Source organism: Scyliorhinus torazame, chromosome 4, assembly GCF_047496885.1.
Source record: "Scyliorhinus torazame isolate Kashiwa2021f chromosome 4, sScyTor2.1, whole genome shotgun sequence".
NCBI lineage: Eukaryota > Metazoa > Chordata > Chondrichthyes > Carcharhiniformes > Scyliorhinidae > Scyliorhinus > Scyliorhinus torazame.
The window spans coordinates 50,448,316-50,462,884 of NC_092710.1; the positions used below are offsets into that span (position 1 = coordinate 50,448,316).

General features: G+C 50.5%; 1 protein-coding gene across 1 annotated transcript; it reads left to right on the plus strand.

The window, feature by feature from the left end:
* Positions 1 to 253: 253 nt before the first annotated feature.
* On the plus strand, positions 254 to 13,255 carry LOC140410209 (uncharacterized). Its single transcript, XM_072498179.1, has 2 exons — positions 254 to 353; positions 10,150 to 13,255. Exon 2 carries the CDS (start codon positions 10,485 to 10,487, stop codon positions 11,721 to 11,723), a length of 1,239 nt encoding a protein of 412 aa, XP_072354280.1. The 5' UTR covers positions 254 to 353; positions 10,150 to 10,484; the 3' UTR covers positions 11,724 to 13,255.
* The last annotated feature ends 1,314 nt before the right edge of the window (positions 13,256 to 14,569 follow it).

Sequence of the window (14,569 nt, forward strand, 5' to 3'; positions counted from 1 at the left end):
AAACCCAGACAGACATGGGGCGAACGTGCAAACTACACACAGTCACCCGAGGCCCTGTCCCAGCTGCAGTGAGGCAGCAGTTCTGACCTTTGTGCCATCCTGGGTTTTTTTTGATAATTTATGCGCTTGTGCTCATATTGAGGCCGATTGGGATGCCAATCGCCTTTTTCCTCACAAATGGTGGATTATTTACCCAGAAACCCACGAGGTGCTGAAAGCCCCCGATCATAACTGTAGGACTCCAGTGCGCAGGCGCTGACAGTGTCTGCTCTGAGCATGCTCAGTATTAGTGATGGCGATGGACTGTGGAAGAGCGGACCGCTCGGGAGGCCGGAGCGAATTTTGAGCACAGGGTAGGAATAGAAACCTCGGGTGGCCCGGGAACTTTACAAACTTCTGGGGAAGGCCTGAGGCCCCGAATGAGACCCCCCCCGGGCCCCGTGCCTACGCCGCGGGGGCAAATCTCGGGGAGTCACCTCAGTGGCCGCCATCTTGCGAGTGAGAATCAGGGAGGCGGGGCTTCCTTCTGATTGACAGATCTGTGTTTCCCAGCCAACCCGCCGCCATCTTGGGAGAGGAAAACTTGGTTTATTCAGAGAGGCGGGACCCACGGGCGGCCATCTTGGTGAGGGAAGAGTGAGTGGGCGGGGTTTCAAGTGTCCCACTCAATTTCTGGGAGTCTGGATGATGAGAACCAATTGCTCCTCTCAGCCTGCAGCTCCCTCTGAAAAAACTAGGATGCAAGATCAGCAGCTCCAGGGCATTTGTTCCAATTTATCCTCTTAATTTCCACAGTATATCTTTACTCCTCCGTATTTATTTAAATTCCTCATTCTTGTCAGATCTATTTGTTTATGTAAAAGTTCCACCCCCTGTTAAGGAGCCTACAAACAATTCCCCTAAAATGATTTCTGCCTCTTGTTTCTTTGCTCCACCCAAACTAATCCTTCTTGATTTTCTCATGCCGATAATTGAATTGTGTTGAGATGATCCACAGTGATAATCCTTTCTCTCTATTGTCTTTCCCCAATATTTTCTAACAGGGGCTATTCCCTCCTTTTTTTGTTCTTTTTGAAAAGTTAACCATCCTGTAATAATTAGTTACCAACATTGGTCACTTTGTAGCCATGTCTCCAAAATAGTTATTCAACCAAGGCTCTTCATTTATATCTGTGCTCTGTTTCATCTTGTTCGTTGTGAATACATCATTCATTTATATTTTTATTGAGGTATTTTAGGCATATAGAAAAAGTGACATTGTACAGTACAAAAAAAAGAAGTCAAGGCACAAATTAAACACCGTGCAAACCACGGCTCTGTTCACGCAAGGACCTGCTTCAATATCCCCCGACTCTACACTACCCTAACCGCCCCCCTGCTGACGCTTACTCCTCTGCGAAGAAGTCAATAAATGGGCTGCCACCTTCGGGCGAGCCTCTCAAGGCGGACTTGACTTTCACTAGGCCAAGAAAGCTCGCCATGTCCAATAGCCATACCTCAGCACTCAGGGGCTTTGAGTCCCTCCATGCTAACAGTATTCATCGCCGGGCATCCAGGGAAGCAAAGGCCAGAATGTCGGCCTCTCTCTCTTCCTGGACTCCCGGGTCCTCTGAAACCCCAAAGATTGCCACCTCAGGGGTCATTACCACCCCAGTTTTCAATACCCGGGTCATGACATCTGCGAGTCCCTGCCAATGCCCCCTGAGTTTAGGGCACGACCAGAACATGTGTACATGGTTAGCCGGCCCTCTGGCGCATCTAGCACACTTGTCCTGCAACCCAAAGAATTTGCTCATCCGGGCCACCGTCATGTGGGCCCGGTGCACGACCTTAAACTGGATCAGGCTGAGCCTGGTGCATGTTGCGGTCGTGTTTACTCTGCTCAGGGCTTCTGCCCAGACACCGTCCTCCATCACCCCCCCCCCCCCCCCCCCCACGAGCTCCTCTTCCCACTTAAGCTTCAGGTCCACGATCTGTGTATCCTCAACTCCCATTAGCTCCTCATAGACATCTGAGACTCTACCCTCGCCCACCTCTCCCCTAGAAACTACCCTGTCCTGCCTCCCCTTCGGTGGGAGACGTGGGAAGGATGGCACCAGTCTGCGTACAAAATCCCGCACCTGTAAGTATCTAAAGTCGTTCCCTCTCGCCAGCCCAAACTTCTCCTCCAGCGCCCTCATGCTCGGAAAGCTCCCTTCCAGGAACAGATCCCCCATCCTCACAATCTCCGCCCTCCTCCACAGTCGATCCCCCCCCCCCGTCCATGTTCCCCGGGCAAATCGGTGGTTGCCGCAGATTGCGGTCCACACCGATGCTCTTACCTCCCCTACATGCCTCCTCCACTGGCCCCAGATCCGAAGAGCCGCCACCACTATCGGGCTGGTGGAGTACCGTGCCAGCTGAAGTGGCAGAGGCACCATGACCAGGGCTGCTCAGCTAGTGCCCCTGCACGAAGCAACCTCAATCCGCTCCGAAACCGACCCCGCACCCACCATCCATTTCCTTATCATTGCTATGTTGGCCTCCCAGTAATAGTTGCTGAAGTTCGGCAACGCCAGTCCCCCTTCTCTGTTCCTTTCAAGCATCACCCGCGGGGACTTCCCTGCCCATACAAATCCCAGAATAATTTTATTCAGCCTCTTAAAGAAGGACCATGGGATAAAGATGGGGAGACACTGAAAAACAAACAAGAACCGCGGGAGAATCGTCATCTTAACTGTCTGCACCCTCCCCGCCAATGATAGCGGGAGCGCATCCCACCTCCGGACCTCCTCCCTCACTCGTTCCACCAGTCGGGACAGGTTGAGCTTATGCAGCATGCCCCAGTCCCGTGTCACCTGAATCCCCAAATATCGGAATCTCTCCCCACTAGCCTGAACGGCAACCCCTTCAGCCTACTCTCCTGCCCCCTCGCTTGAATTACAAACAACTTGCTCTTAGCCACACGTTCAGTTTTATCCGGAGAACCGGCCAAATTCCCTCAGAGTTGCCAGAATAACGTCCATCCCCACCATTGGGTCCCCCCTGGACCAGCCCCTAGAAGCTCTCAGTGCAATTGCCAGCCGCTCCATGGCCAGCGCAAACAGCAGTGGGGAGAGAGGGCACCCCTGTCTTGTCCCACGGTGCAGTCTAAAGCAGTCCGATGTCGTCCTATTTGTCCTTACACTCTCCTCCGGGGCCTGATACAATAGCCTAACCTCGTCGATGAACCCCGCCCCGAACCCAAACCGTCCTACTACCTCCCACAGATAATCCCACTCAACCCGGTCAAAAGCCTTTTCAGCATCCATGGCGACGACTATCTCTACCTCCCTACTCTCCGGGGGCATCATAATCACGTTGAGCAGCCTTAGCAGACCAAGGCAGGCCAGCAGCACGGTTCAATTCCCGTAACAGCCTCCCCGAACAGGCGCCGGAATGTGGCAACTAGGGGCTTTTCACAGTAACTTCATTTGAAGCCTACTTGTGACAATAAGCGATTTTCATTTCATTTCTTAGGTTGGCCACCAGCTGCCTCCCCTTTGCAAACCCGGTTTGGTCTCCACAATGACATCCGGGACACAGCCCTCAATTCTAGTCGCCAAAATCTTGGCCAGTAACTTGGCGTCTACGTTGATCAAAGAGATCGGCCTGTATGACCCACAAGCCTCCGGGTCCTTATCCCGTTTCAGAATGAGCGAGATGGTGGCCTGCGACATTGTCGGGGGTAAACTCCCTCTGTCTCTTGCCTCGTTAAAGACCCTGACCAGCACCGGCCCCACTATCCCGGCAAATTTTTAATAAAACTCCACCGGATACCCGTCCGGCCCCGGGGCTTTACCCGACTGCATGACCTTCAGGCCCCCCAGTCCCTCTTTGATCCTGAATAGGGCCCCCAGTCCGTCCACCAACCCCTCCCCACTCTTGGGAAGGCCAGTCCTTCCAGGAATAGCCTCATCCCCCCCCCCCCCCGGTCCCCCGGGTGGTTCCAAAGTATACAGCTTCCTATAAAAGTCCCTAAAGACCTTGTTCAGCCCTGCTGGGTAACCCACTAGATGATCTTCCCCATCCACTACCCTCCCTATTTCCCTAGCCGCTTCTCTCTTCCTTAGTTGTTGCGCAAGCATTCTACTGGCCTTCTCCCCATGCTCATAAATCGCGCCTTTTACCATCTAAAGCTGCTCTGCAGCCTTGTCTGTAGTCATCACTCCAAAGTCGGCCTGCAGCCTCTGTCGTTTCCTGAGTAACTCTGGCCTCGGGGATTTCGCGTACTCCTGTCCATCTGTAGAATTTCCTTAATCAGCCGGTCCGTCTCTGCCCTATCTGTCCTGTCCCTGTACGCCCGGATTGAAATCAGCCCCCCTCTCACCACTGCCTTCAGTGCCACCCAGAGCACCGCTGTCGAGACTTCCCCAGTATCGTTCACCTGCAGGTAATTCTGCATGCATTTCCTCAGCCTCTCACACACCGCCTCGTCCGCGAGTAGCCCAACTTCCAGCCTCCATCGTGGGCGCTGAAAGCTGTCCTTACAATACTGCAGGTCTACCCAGTGTGGAGCATGGTCCGACATGGCAATTGCCGAATATTCTGCCCCCACCATTCCGGCCAGCAGGTCCCTACTCATAACAAAGTAGTCAATTCGGGAATACACCTTGTGGACGGGGAGAACTCCCTCGCCGTCGGTCGGCTAAATCTCCACGGATCTGCTCCCCCCATGTGCTCCATGAACCCTCTCAGTTCCTTTGCCATCGCTGGCAACCTGCCCGTTCTTGAGCATGACCGGTCCAGGCTCGGGTCCAGGACCGTATTAAAGTCTCCGACCATGATCAACTTACCCGAGTCCAAGTCGGGGATCTTCCCTAGCATCGTAATAAAATCCAAATCGTCCCAATTAGGGGCATACACACAGACCAGGACTACTCTCACCCCTTCGAGCTTACCCCTCACCATAATGAACCTGTCATCCCCATCCACGACTGTGCCCTCTGCCTCAAATTGTACCCTTTTATTAATCAGGATCGCAACCCCCCTCGTCTTAGAATCAAGCCGCGAATGAAAGACCTGACTGACCCAGCCCTTCCTTAACCTAATCTAGTCTGCCACTTTCAGGTACGTCTCCTGCAGCAAGACTATGTCCGCCTTCAGAACCCGCAGATGCGCAAACACACGCGCCCTCTAACATTCCAAGTGATCAGCCTGGTTGGGGGGTACTTCGCCCCCCCCCCCTTTGCCGATCAGCCATCCGCTTTCCTTGGCCAGCCCCCCAGCCATGTGTCGCGCTTCATCTGGCCCGCCTCCTGACCGGCTCCACCCATGACCTCCTCACTGTTGCCATGCCCAGTTTCCATCCCCGTCAGTAGAACGACCCCCCCCCCCCCAATCCCCCCCATTAGCAACACCATCCTGTCACCTAACCCATGCTCTAATCTAACAATATGCACCCTCCACCTCGGCGACCGTTGACTAGCCCCACTCAGCTAGCCTGGGGCTCCCAGCCTCGGCGCCAGCACGTCTCCCACCCATTGTTCCCAGTCACCCCTCCCCCGACCCATCCATACCACTTCCCCAGATCAGCCCTACTTAAGCAAACACGCTATACAAGTCATAAACAACCCCCACAATAGCACAATTCAAGTTAAACAGGAAAAAAAAAGATAAGAAATAACAGGAACTCTCAGTCCTTCCCATACAGACACAGAAAAAGATTGCACAAAGTTCCCCTGAAGCATCCATTTTAACCCAACCCTTTTAACTGTTTTCTTTATTATTTTCACCCCAGCCAAACTCCAACTTATCAAAGAGCCCAAACAGGAAACATTCAGGTAAACCACGCATAAAGCACGCAAAAAACCCCCCACATCCCTACCTCCTTCCAACACCCTAAAAAGTTCGAAAAAAGAAACGACAAAACCGGACCCAAACATGCAGGCAATTCTCAAAACGGGAGAGACACCACATATACTTAAAAGTTCTAACATGAATCCAAACGTCCTCAGCTCAGGGCCAGCCCTCGCTTCTTAGCGAAGTCCATCGCCTCTTCGGGTTCCTCGAAATAGTGGTGCCGACTCTCATACGTAACCCACAGTCGCGCCGGAAAAAGCAGTCCGAATTTCACCTTGTTTTTATACAGGATCTCCTTCACCTGCCTGTAGCCTCCTCCCCTCCTGGCCACCTCAGCGCTCAAATCTTGGTAAACCCGCCGGGTGGTATTGTCCCAATTACAGCTTTGTGTGCTCTTTGGCCATTGTAGCACCTGTTCCTTGTCCATGTACCTGTGAAAGCGTACCACCATCGCTCGTGGGGGACCCCCTCATCGCGGCTGCCTCACCTGCACTCTGTGTGCCCTGTCCACCACCTGCGGGCGCGGGAACACCTCGTCCCCCAGTAACTTCTGAAACAGACCCTCCACATATGCGGCAGCGTCTAGCCCCTCTGCCCCCTCCGGGAGGCCCACGATTTTCACGTTCTGCCGGCGAGATCTGTTGTCCAGGTCCTCCAGCCTTTCCAGAAGCACTTTTTGCTGGTCCCTCAGCCTCCGAATCTCCACATCCGCCACCGTTTGAAAGTCAGCCTGCTCCCCCACTGACCTCTCCAACTGCTGGAGCTTCTCAGCCTGATCATCCAGCCTTTTTCCAATCCGGTCAGTCCACTTCTATAGCGGCTCCAAGTTGTCACGCTTCAGAACCAAAAAGCCCCCCTGCACAGTCCCCTAGTCGCCACATTCCGGCGCCTGTTCAGGGAGGCTGGTACGGGAAATTGAACCGTGCTGCTGGCCTGCCTTGGTCTGCTTTAAAAGCCAGCGATTTAGCCTTGTGGCTAAACCAGCCCCAAATGGATAACTGAAGTGGCTGCTCCTCACCACCTTGTCACGTTTCAGCTGCAGGCTCATCATTTTTGGATATCAATGTGGAGGTGGACGGGGGTAAGTTGGAGGATCATCTCCTGAACCTGTTCCTGGGTATGGTTAAAACAGGAATTGGTACAAAGAACAAACAAAGAACAAAGAAATGTACAGCACAGGAACAGGCCCTTCGGCCCTCCAAGCCCGTACCGACCATGCTGCCCGACTAAACTACAATCTTCTACACTTCCTGGGTCCGTATCCCTCTATTCCCATCCATTCATGTATTTGTCAAGATGCCCCTTAAACGTCACTATCGTCCCTGCTTCCACCACCTCCTCCGGTGGCGAGTTCCAGGCACCCACTGCCCTCTGCGTAAAAAACTTGCCTCGTACATCTACTCTAAACCTTGCCCCTCTCACCTTAAACCTATGCCCCCTAGTAATTGACCCCTCTACCCTGGGGAAAAGCCTCTGACTATCCACTCTGTCTATGCCTCTCATAATTTTTTAGACCTCTATCGGGTCTCCCCTCAACCTCCTTCGTTCCAGTGAGAACAAACCGAGTTTATTCAACCGCTCCTCATAGCTAATGCCCTCCATACCAGGCAACATTCTGGTAAATCTCTTCTGCATCCTCTCTAAAGCCTCCACATCCTTCTGGTAGTGTGGCGACCAGAATTGAACACTATACTCCAAGTGTGGCCTAACTAAGGTTCTATACAGCTGCAACATGACTTGCCAATTCTTATACTCAATGCCCCGGCCAATGAAGGCAAGCATGCCGTATGCCTTCTTGACTACCTTCTCCACCTGTGTTGCCCCTTTCAATGACCTGTGGACCTGTACTCCTAGATCTCTTTGACTTTCAGTACTCTTGATGGTCTACCATTCACTGTATATTCCCTACCTGCATTAGACCTTCCAAAATGCATTACCTCACATTTGTCTGGATTAAACTCCATCTGCCATCTCTCCGCCCAAGTCTCCAAACAATCTAAATCCTGCTGTATCCTCTGACAGTCCTCATCGCTATCCGCAATTCCACCAACCTTTGTGTCGTCTGCAAACTTACTAATCAGACCAGTTACATTTTCCTCCAAATCATTTATATATACTACAAAGAGCAAAGGTCCCAGCACTGATCCCTGTGGAACACCACTGGTCACAGCCCTCCAATTAGAAAAGCATCCTTCCATTGCTACTCTCTGCCTTCTATGACCTAGCCAGTTCAGTATCCACCTTGCCAGCTCACCCCTGATCCCGTGTGACTTCACCTTTTGTACTAGTCTACCATGAGGGACCTTGTCAAAGGCCTTACTGAAGTCCATATAGACAACATCCACTGCCCTACCTGCATCAATCATCTTAGTGATCTCCTCGAAAAACTCTATCAAGTTAGTGAGACACGACCTCCCCTTCACAAAACCATGCTGCCTCTCACTAATACGTCCATTTGCTTCCAAATGGGAGTAGATCCTGTCTCGAAGAATTCTCTCCAGTAATTTCCCTACCACTGAAGTAAGGCTCACCGGCCTGTAGTTCCCTGGATTATCCTTGCTACCCTTCTTAAACAGAGGAACAACATTGGCTATTCTCCAGTCCTCCGGGACATCCTCTGAAGACAGTGAGGATCCAAAGATTTCTGTCAAGGCCTCAGCAATTTCCTCTCCAGCCTCCTTCAGTATTCTGGAATAGATCCCATCAGGCCCTGGGGACTTATCTACCTTAATATTTTTTAAGACACCCAACACCTCGCCTTTTTGGATCTCAATGTGACCCAGGCTATCTACACACCCTTCTCCAGACTCAACATCTACCAATTTCTTCTCTTTGGTGAATACTGATGCAAAGTATTCATTTAGTACCTCGCCCATTTCCTCTGGCTCCACACATAGATTCCCTTGCCTATCCTTCAGTGGACCAACCCTTTCCCTGGCTACCCTCTTGCTTTTTATGTACGTGTAAAACGCCTTGGGATTTTCCTTAACCCTATTTGCCAATGACTTTTCGTGACCCCTTCTAGCCCTCCTGACTCCTTGCTTAAGTTCCTTCCTACTTTCCTTATATTCCACACAGGCTTCGTCTGTTCCCAGCCTTTTAGCCCTGACAAATGCCTAATTTTTCTTTTTGACGAGGCCTACAATATCTCTCGTCATCCAAGGTTCCCGAAAATAGCGCAACTCCGCCTCCCCTTTTACATCCCCCTCTATCCCGCCTGAAACATCTAAATCCTGTAACGTTTAGCTGCCAATCCTGCCCTTCCCTCAACCAGGTCTCTAATGGCAACAACATCCTAGTTCCAAGTACTAATCCAAGCTCTAAGTTCATCTGCCTTACCCGTAATACTTCTTGCATTAAAACATATGCACTTCAGGCCACCAGACCCGCTGTGTTCAGCAACTTTTCCCTGTCTGCTCTGCCTCAGAGCCACACTGTCCCTATTCCCTCGTTCTCCCTCAATGCTCTCACCTTCTGACCTATTGCTCCCGTGCCCACTCCCCTGCCATACTAGTTTAAACCCTCCCGTGTGACACTAGCAAACCTCGTGGCCAGGATATTTATGCCTCTCCGGTTTAGATGCAACCCATCCTTATATAGGTCACACCTGCCCCGGAAGAGCTCCCAGTGGTCCAGATAACGGAAACCCTCCCTCCTACACCAGCTGTTTAGCCACGTGTTTAGCTGCTCTATCTTCCTATTCCTAGCCTCACTGGCACGTGGCACAGGGAGTAATCCCGAGATTACAACCCTAGAGGTCCTGTCTTTTAACTTTCTGCCTAGCTCCCTGAACTCCTGCTGCAGGACCTGATGCCCCTTCCTGCCTATGTCGTTAGTACCAATATGTGCAACAACCTCTGCCTGTTTGCCCTCCCCCTTCAGGATGCCCTCTACCCGTTCGGAGACATCCTGGACCCTGGCACCAGGGAGGCAACATACCATCCTGGAGTCTCTTTCACGTCCACAGAAGATCCAGGATGGGTGGAAGCCATGGCAAGTGGCTGGGTGAACCACTCCCAATTGTTGCCTCTCCTTTATGGCTGTGTCCATGTTTTCTGGGGAGGGAGAATGCGGTGTTCACCAGTATGTTCCAAGGCCAGTGGGCACCTCAGGATAGAGTGTCACATGGAGACTGGGAACCACATTCAGATTTAAGTTTCCGTTGCTTCTGTTTGGAAATTGTCGCTGAGTTTCGCACCTTTTTTGTTTGATTGAACTACTTGTGTGGGGTGGGGTGGGGGGGGGTGGCAATATTCCACAGCAACTAGATTTGTCTGGTCTGAATTTCTGTCCTGTACTGACAGTGATAACTTCTGTCAACTTTTTCAGGTTTTTGGAAGAAGGGGAGTTCCAGATGGGGGAACTCAAACCAGAAGCACGTCAGGACCTGCCAGAGTCTTTCTGTTCATCATATTCTGAATATCGTCAGCTTTTGAATGTGGAAGGAGCATGTTTTGTCAGTTCTCGCTGAGAAAAGCTTTCCAACATCAGTGAGACTGGACAACCCCCAAGACACATACACCCGAGAGAGACTGTTCCTGTACAGTGGCTGTGGAAAGAGCTTCAACCAGTTTCACAGCCTGGAGAAACTATTTGTGTGCTGAGTGTGTGGACAAGGATTCAACCGATCGTGCAACTGGTAGAGACACAAGGACACCTAAACCATGGAGAAGCTGTGGAAATGCTGGGACTGCGGGAAGGGATTTAGATCCCCATCTCAGCTGAAAATTCATCGACACACTCACACCGGGGAGAGACCATTCACCTGCTCTGTGTGCGGCAAAAGTTTTGCTCAGTCATTTAATCTAGTGTCACACCAGCTAGTTCACACCGAGGAGAGACCTTTCAAATGTTCTGACTGTGAGAAGAGCTTTAAGAACAATGTGGGGTTAGTTCAACACCAGCAAGTCCACACCGAGGAGAGACCTTTCAAATGTTCTGTCTGTGAGAAGAGCTTTAAGAGCAATGTGGGATTAGTCCAACACCAGCATGTCCACACCGAGGAGAGACCTTTCAAATGCTCTCTCTGTAGGGAGAGTTTTAAGAGTTCTGGAGGTTTAAATCAACACCAACTAGTTCACTCTGAGGAAAGACCTTTTCAATGCACTCTGTGTGAGAAGTGTTTTAAAAGCAATGCGGGTTTAATTCAGCATCAACAAGTTCACTCAGAGGAGAGACCTTTTAAATGCTCTGCCTGTGGGAAGTGTTTGAAGACCTGTGAGGGTTTAATTCAACATCAACAAGTTCACAGTGAGGAGAGACCTTTTAAATGCTTTGTCTGTGGGAAGTGTTTGAAGAGCAACGAGGGTTTAATTCAACACCAGCAAGTTCACTCCGAGGAGAGACCTTTCAAATGCTCTGCCTGTGGAAAGTGTTTGAAGAGCAACGAGGGTTTAATTCAACATCATCAAGTTCACAATGAGGAGAGACCGTTCAGTTGCTCTCAGTGTGAGAAGAGCTTCAGGCAATTATCTCACCTCACTGAGCATTTGCGTGTTCACACTGGGGAGATGTCCCTTAGTTGCCCCGTGTGTGGGAAGGGATTCACTGCTGCTTCCCACCTTGCTGAACACCTTTGTGTTCACACGGGGGAGAGGCCCTTCACTTGCTCCATGTGTGGGAGAGGATTCACTTGTGCTGCCCACCTGGCAGAACACAAGCGTGTTCACACTGGGGAGAGGCCTTTCAATTGCCCCGTGTGTGGGAGGGGATTCACCTGTGCCTTCCACCTGACTGAACATCTGCGTGTTCACACTGGGGAGAGGCCCTTCATTTGCTCCATGTGTGCGAAGGTATTCACTTCTGCTTCCCACCTTACTGAGCACCTACGTGTTCACACTGGGGAGATCATTCACCTGCTCTCAGTGTGGCAAGAAGTTCAGACAGCATTCCACCCTCACTAAAGTCCCGCATGTTCACACTGGAGAAACCGTTCACCTGCTCCATGTGTGGGAAGGAAATGACTGCTTCGTCTTACATCAGTCAACACCAAAGTATTCATACTGGAGAGAGACAGTTCACCTGCTCTTGTGCGTGAGAAGGGATTTGCATGCTTATTCTATCCCAGAAGATACAAAATTGGTCACTCCGATGAGACCAGTAAATTTTCAAACTGTGGGAAGAGATTTACAAACCGAAATGAGCCGATGAAATACCAGTGTATTCACACTGGAGAGAGGCCATTCACCAGCTATGTGGGAGAGATTCAGCCATTGCATCTCGGTAGGCATCAACGTGCCCACACTGATAAGAGACAGTTTAAATGCTCTGGCTGTGGGCAGAGTCGGAAAAGCGAAGGAGTTCTGCTGGGACATAAACTGGGGACAGACTAGCAACCTCCTGGGGTTACCATTGACCAGAAACTGAACTGGACTAGCCATCTCTCAATGCTGTGGCTACAGGAGCAGGGCAGTGGCTAGAAATCCTGTGGCGAGTAACTTGCCTCCTCAGTCCCAAAGCCTGTCCACCTTCTCCAAGACACAAATCAGGGGTGCAATGAAATACTCTCCGCTTGCCTGCAGGAGTGCGGCTCCAACAATACTCCCAAGAAGCTCAACACCATCCAGCACAAAGTAGCCCACTTGATTGGCATCCCTTTTGTAAACATTCACTCCCGCGCCACTGATGCACAGTGGCAGCCATGTATACCATCCACAGAATGCACTGCCAGAACTCGCCGAGGCTTCTTTCACAGCATCGTCTAAACTCCTGACCGTCTAGAAGGACAAGGGTATCAGATACATCGGAACACCATCTTGACGTTCCCCTCCAAGCCACTCACCATCTTGACTTGGAAGTATATCACCGTTCCTTCGCTGTCACTTGTGTCAAAAACCTGGAACTCCCTCCCCATGGGTGCACCTGCAGCACATGGGTCTGCAGCAGTTCATGAAGGCACTAAATGTTTGCTGAGCCAGGGACGCTCAAGTCCCTTGAATGATTGATGAGAATAAATGGATAACATTGCGCTGTGAGGCATGATGGTAAAAGAGGCCAACAGAATTCTGTGTATGAAAAGTGCAGCTCAGCAGATTGACTTCCGTGGGAAACGGAGAGTAACATCTCGCAACAGGACATTTCACTGACAACATTTTGTTTTGAAACAGCGAGAACTAAGGCTTTCCCAATGTCCGATGAGGCCTAAGTGTTACCGAATTGTTTATACGAATCAACCATTAACCAAGAACTAAATCCTTACAAAAAGCAGCGATTTCGGCAGTGATAACCCTGGGATCAACATTCGCAAGACAGGACCCTGAGTTTGGAAACTCAGCGCACACCCTTCAGAGTGGACCTGGCCGAGTTCTCTCTATCGGGTAGTATTATTAGTTCACGTTGTGAGTCTTGGAACTTATGTAACTGTTTTTAAATAGATATATAACTGAAGTCTTAGTGAGTTAAATGAAGCTACATTAAATTAAGCTTGTTGTGAGTATCGATTTGTCTGTTTCGTCAGTTGCCATCAGCGGAGAGCAGCAAAAGAGTAAAAAAGACTGTTCAGTTGCTGAGCATGGTAAGGGATGCGTTCGTTTAATCGCGTTCGTTTCACATTAACTTGTTCACACACAAACCGGGGTTACATGTTCCGACTGACGTGTTGGTATAGCGGTGCACTCACGGGGGCGGCTCTTCATCTGCGTGTGTGGGAAGGGATTTGCTCAGTTATTGAGACCCAGTAAACATTAACTTGTTCATTTTAAAAAGAGACTTTTTAAATGTTTGAACGATGATAATAGCTTTATAAGTACAGGTAATCTGCAGAGACACCATTGCATTCACACGGGGAGTGACTGGTTACTTACTCCGTGTGTGGAAGGTGATTTAACCTCGTGCGCCCTGATGAAACATGAGTGAATTCACAAGTGACTGCACGGGTTTGACTGTGCTGTCTTTGCTGCTGTTAATCACATCCAGGACTGAACCATGCTCATTCTGACCGTTGATGAAGTCAATTTGTGTCTAAGAGGAGACTGAGTGATGTTCTGTTACTGACTGTTCCATTCTTGTTTTTCTCTCCTTTGTTAATGGAAGCTTTGTATTTAAATGGAGCCTTTCACAACCTTAAGATGTCCCAAAGTGCTTCACAGCCAATGAGGTTCTTTTCAAGTGTGGTCCCAGTTGTAATGTAGGAAATGCAGTTGTCACATTGTGCAGCAAATTCCCACCAATACAAATGTGACTGTGATCAGAGAATCTGTTCAGTGATGTTTGTTGAGGAATAAACATTCAGCAGGGAGAACGTCCCTGCTCTTTGCAATAACCTCATGGGAACTTTTACACCCAATTGAGGGGGCAGGTGGGGCCATATTTGAAGAGCTCATTTGGAAGACGGGACCTGTGACAGTGCAGGGCTCCCTCAGTACTGGATTTTACACTCTCGTCTGGATGTGGATTTGAACCCACAACCTCTTTCCTCCAGAGATAGGAATGTGACCAGTGAGCCACAACTAACATCTCATCATCATTATGATAGAATTTACAGTGCAGAAGGAGGCCACCCGGCCCATCGAGACTGCACCGGCTCTTGGAAAGAGCACCCTACCCAAGGTCAACACCTCCACCCTATCCCCATAACCCAGTAACCCCACCCAACACTAAGGGCAATTTAGCATGGCCAATCCACCTAACCTGCACATCTTTGGACTGTGGGAGGAAACCGGAGCACCCGGAGGAAACCCACGCACACACTGGGAGGATGTGCAGACTCCGCACAGACAGTGACCCAAGCCGGAAGCGAACCTGGGACCCT

What these genes read in the sequence shown, in the direction of transcription:
- LOC140410209 (XM_072498179.1), top strand. Translation starts at nt 10,485, where the DNA reads ATGGAGAAGCTGTGGAAATGCTGGGACTGCGGGAAGGGATTTAGATCC.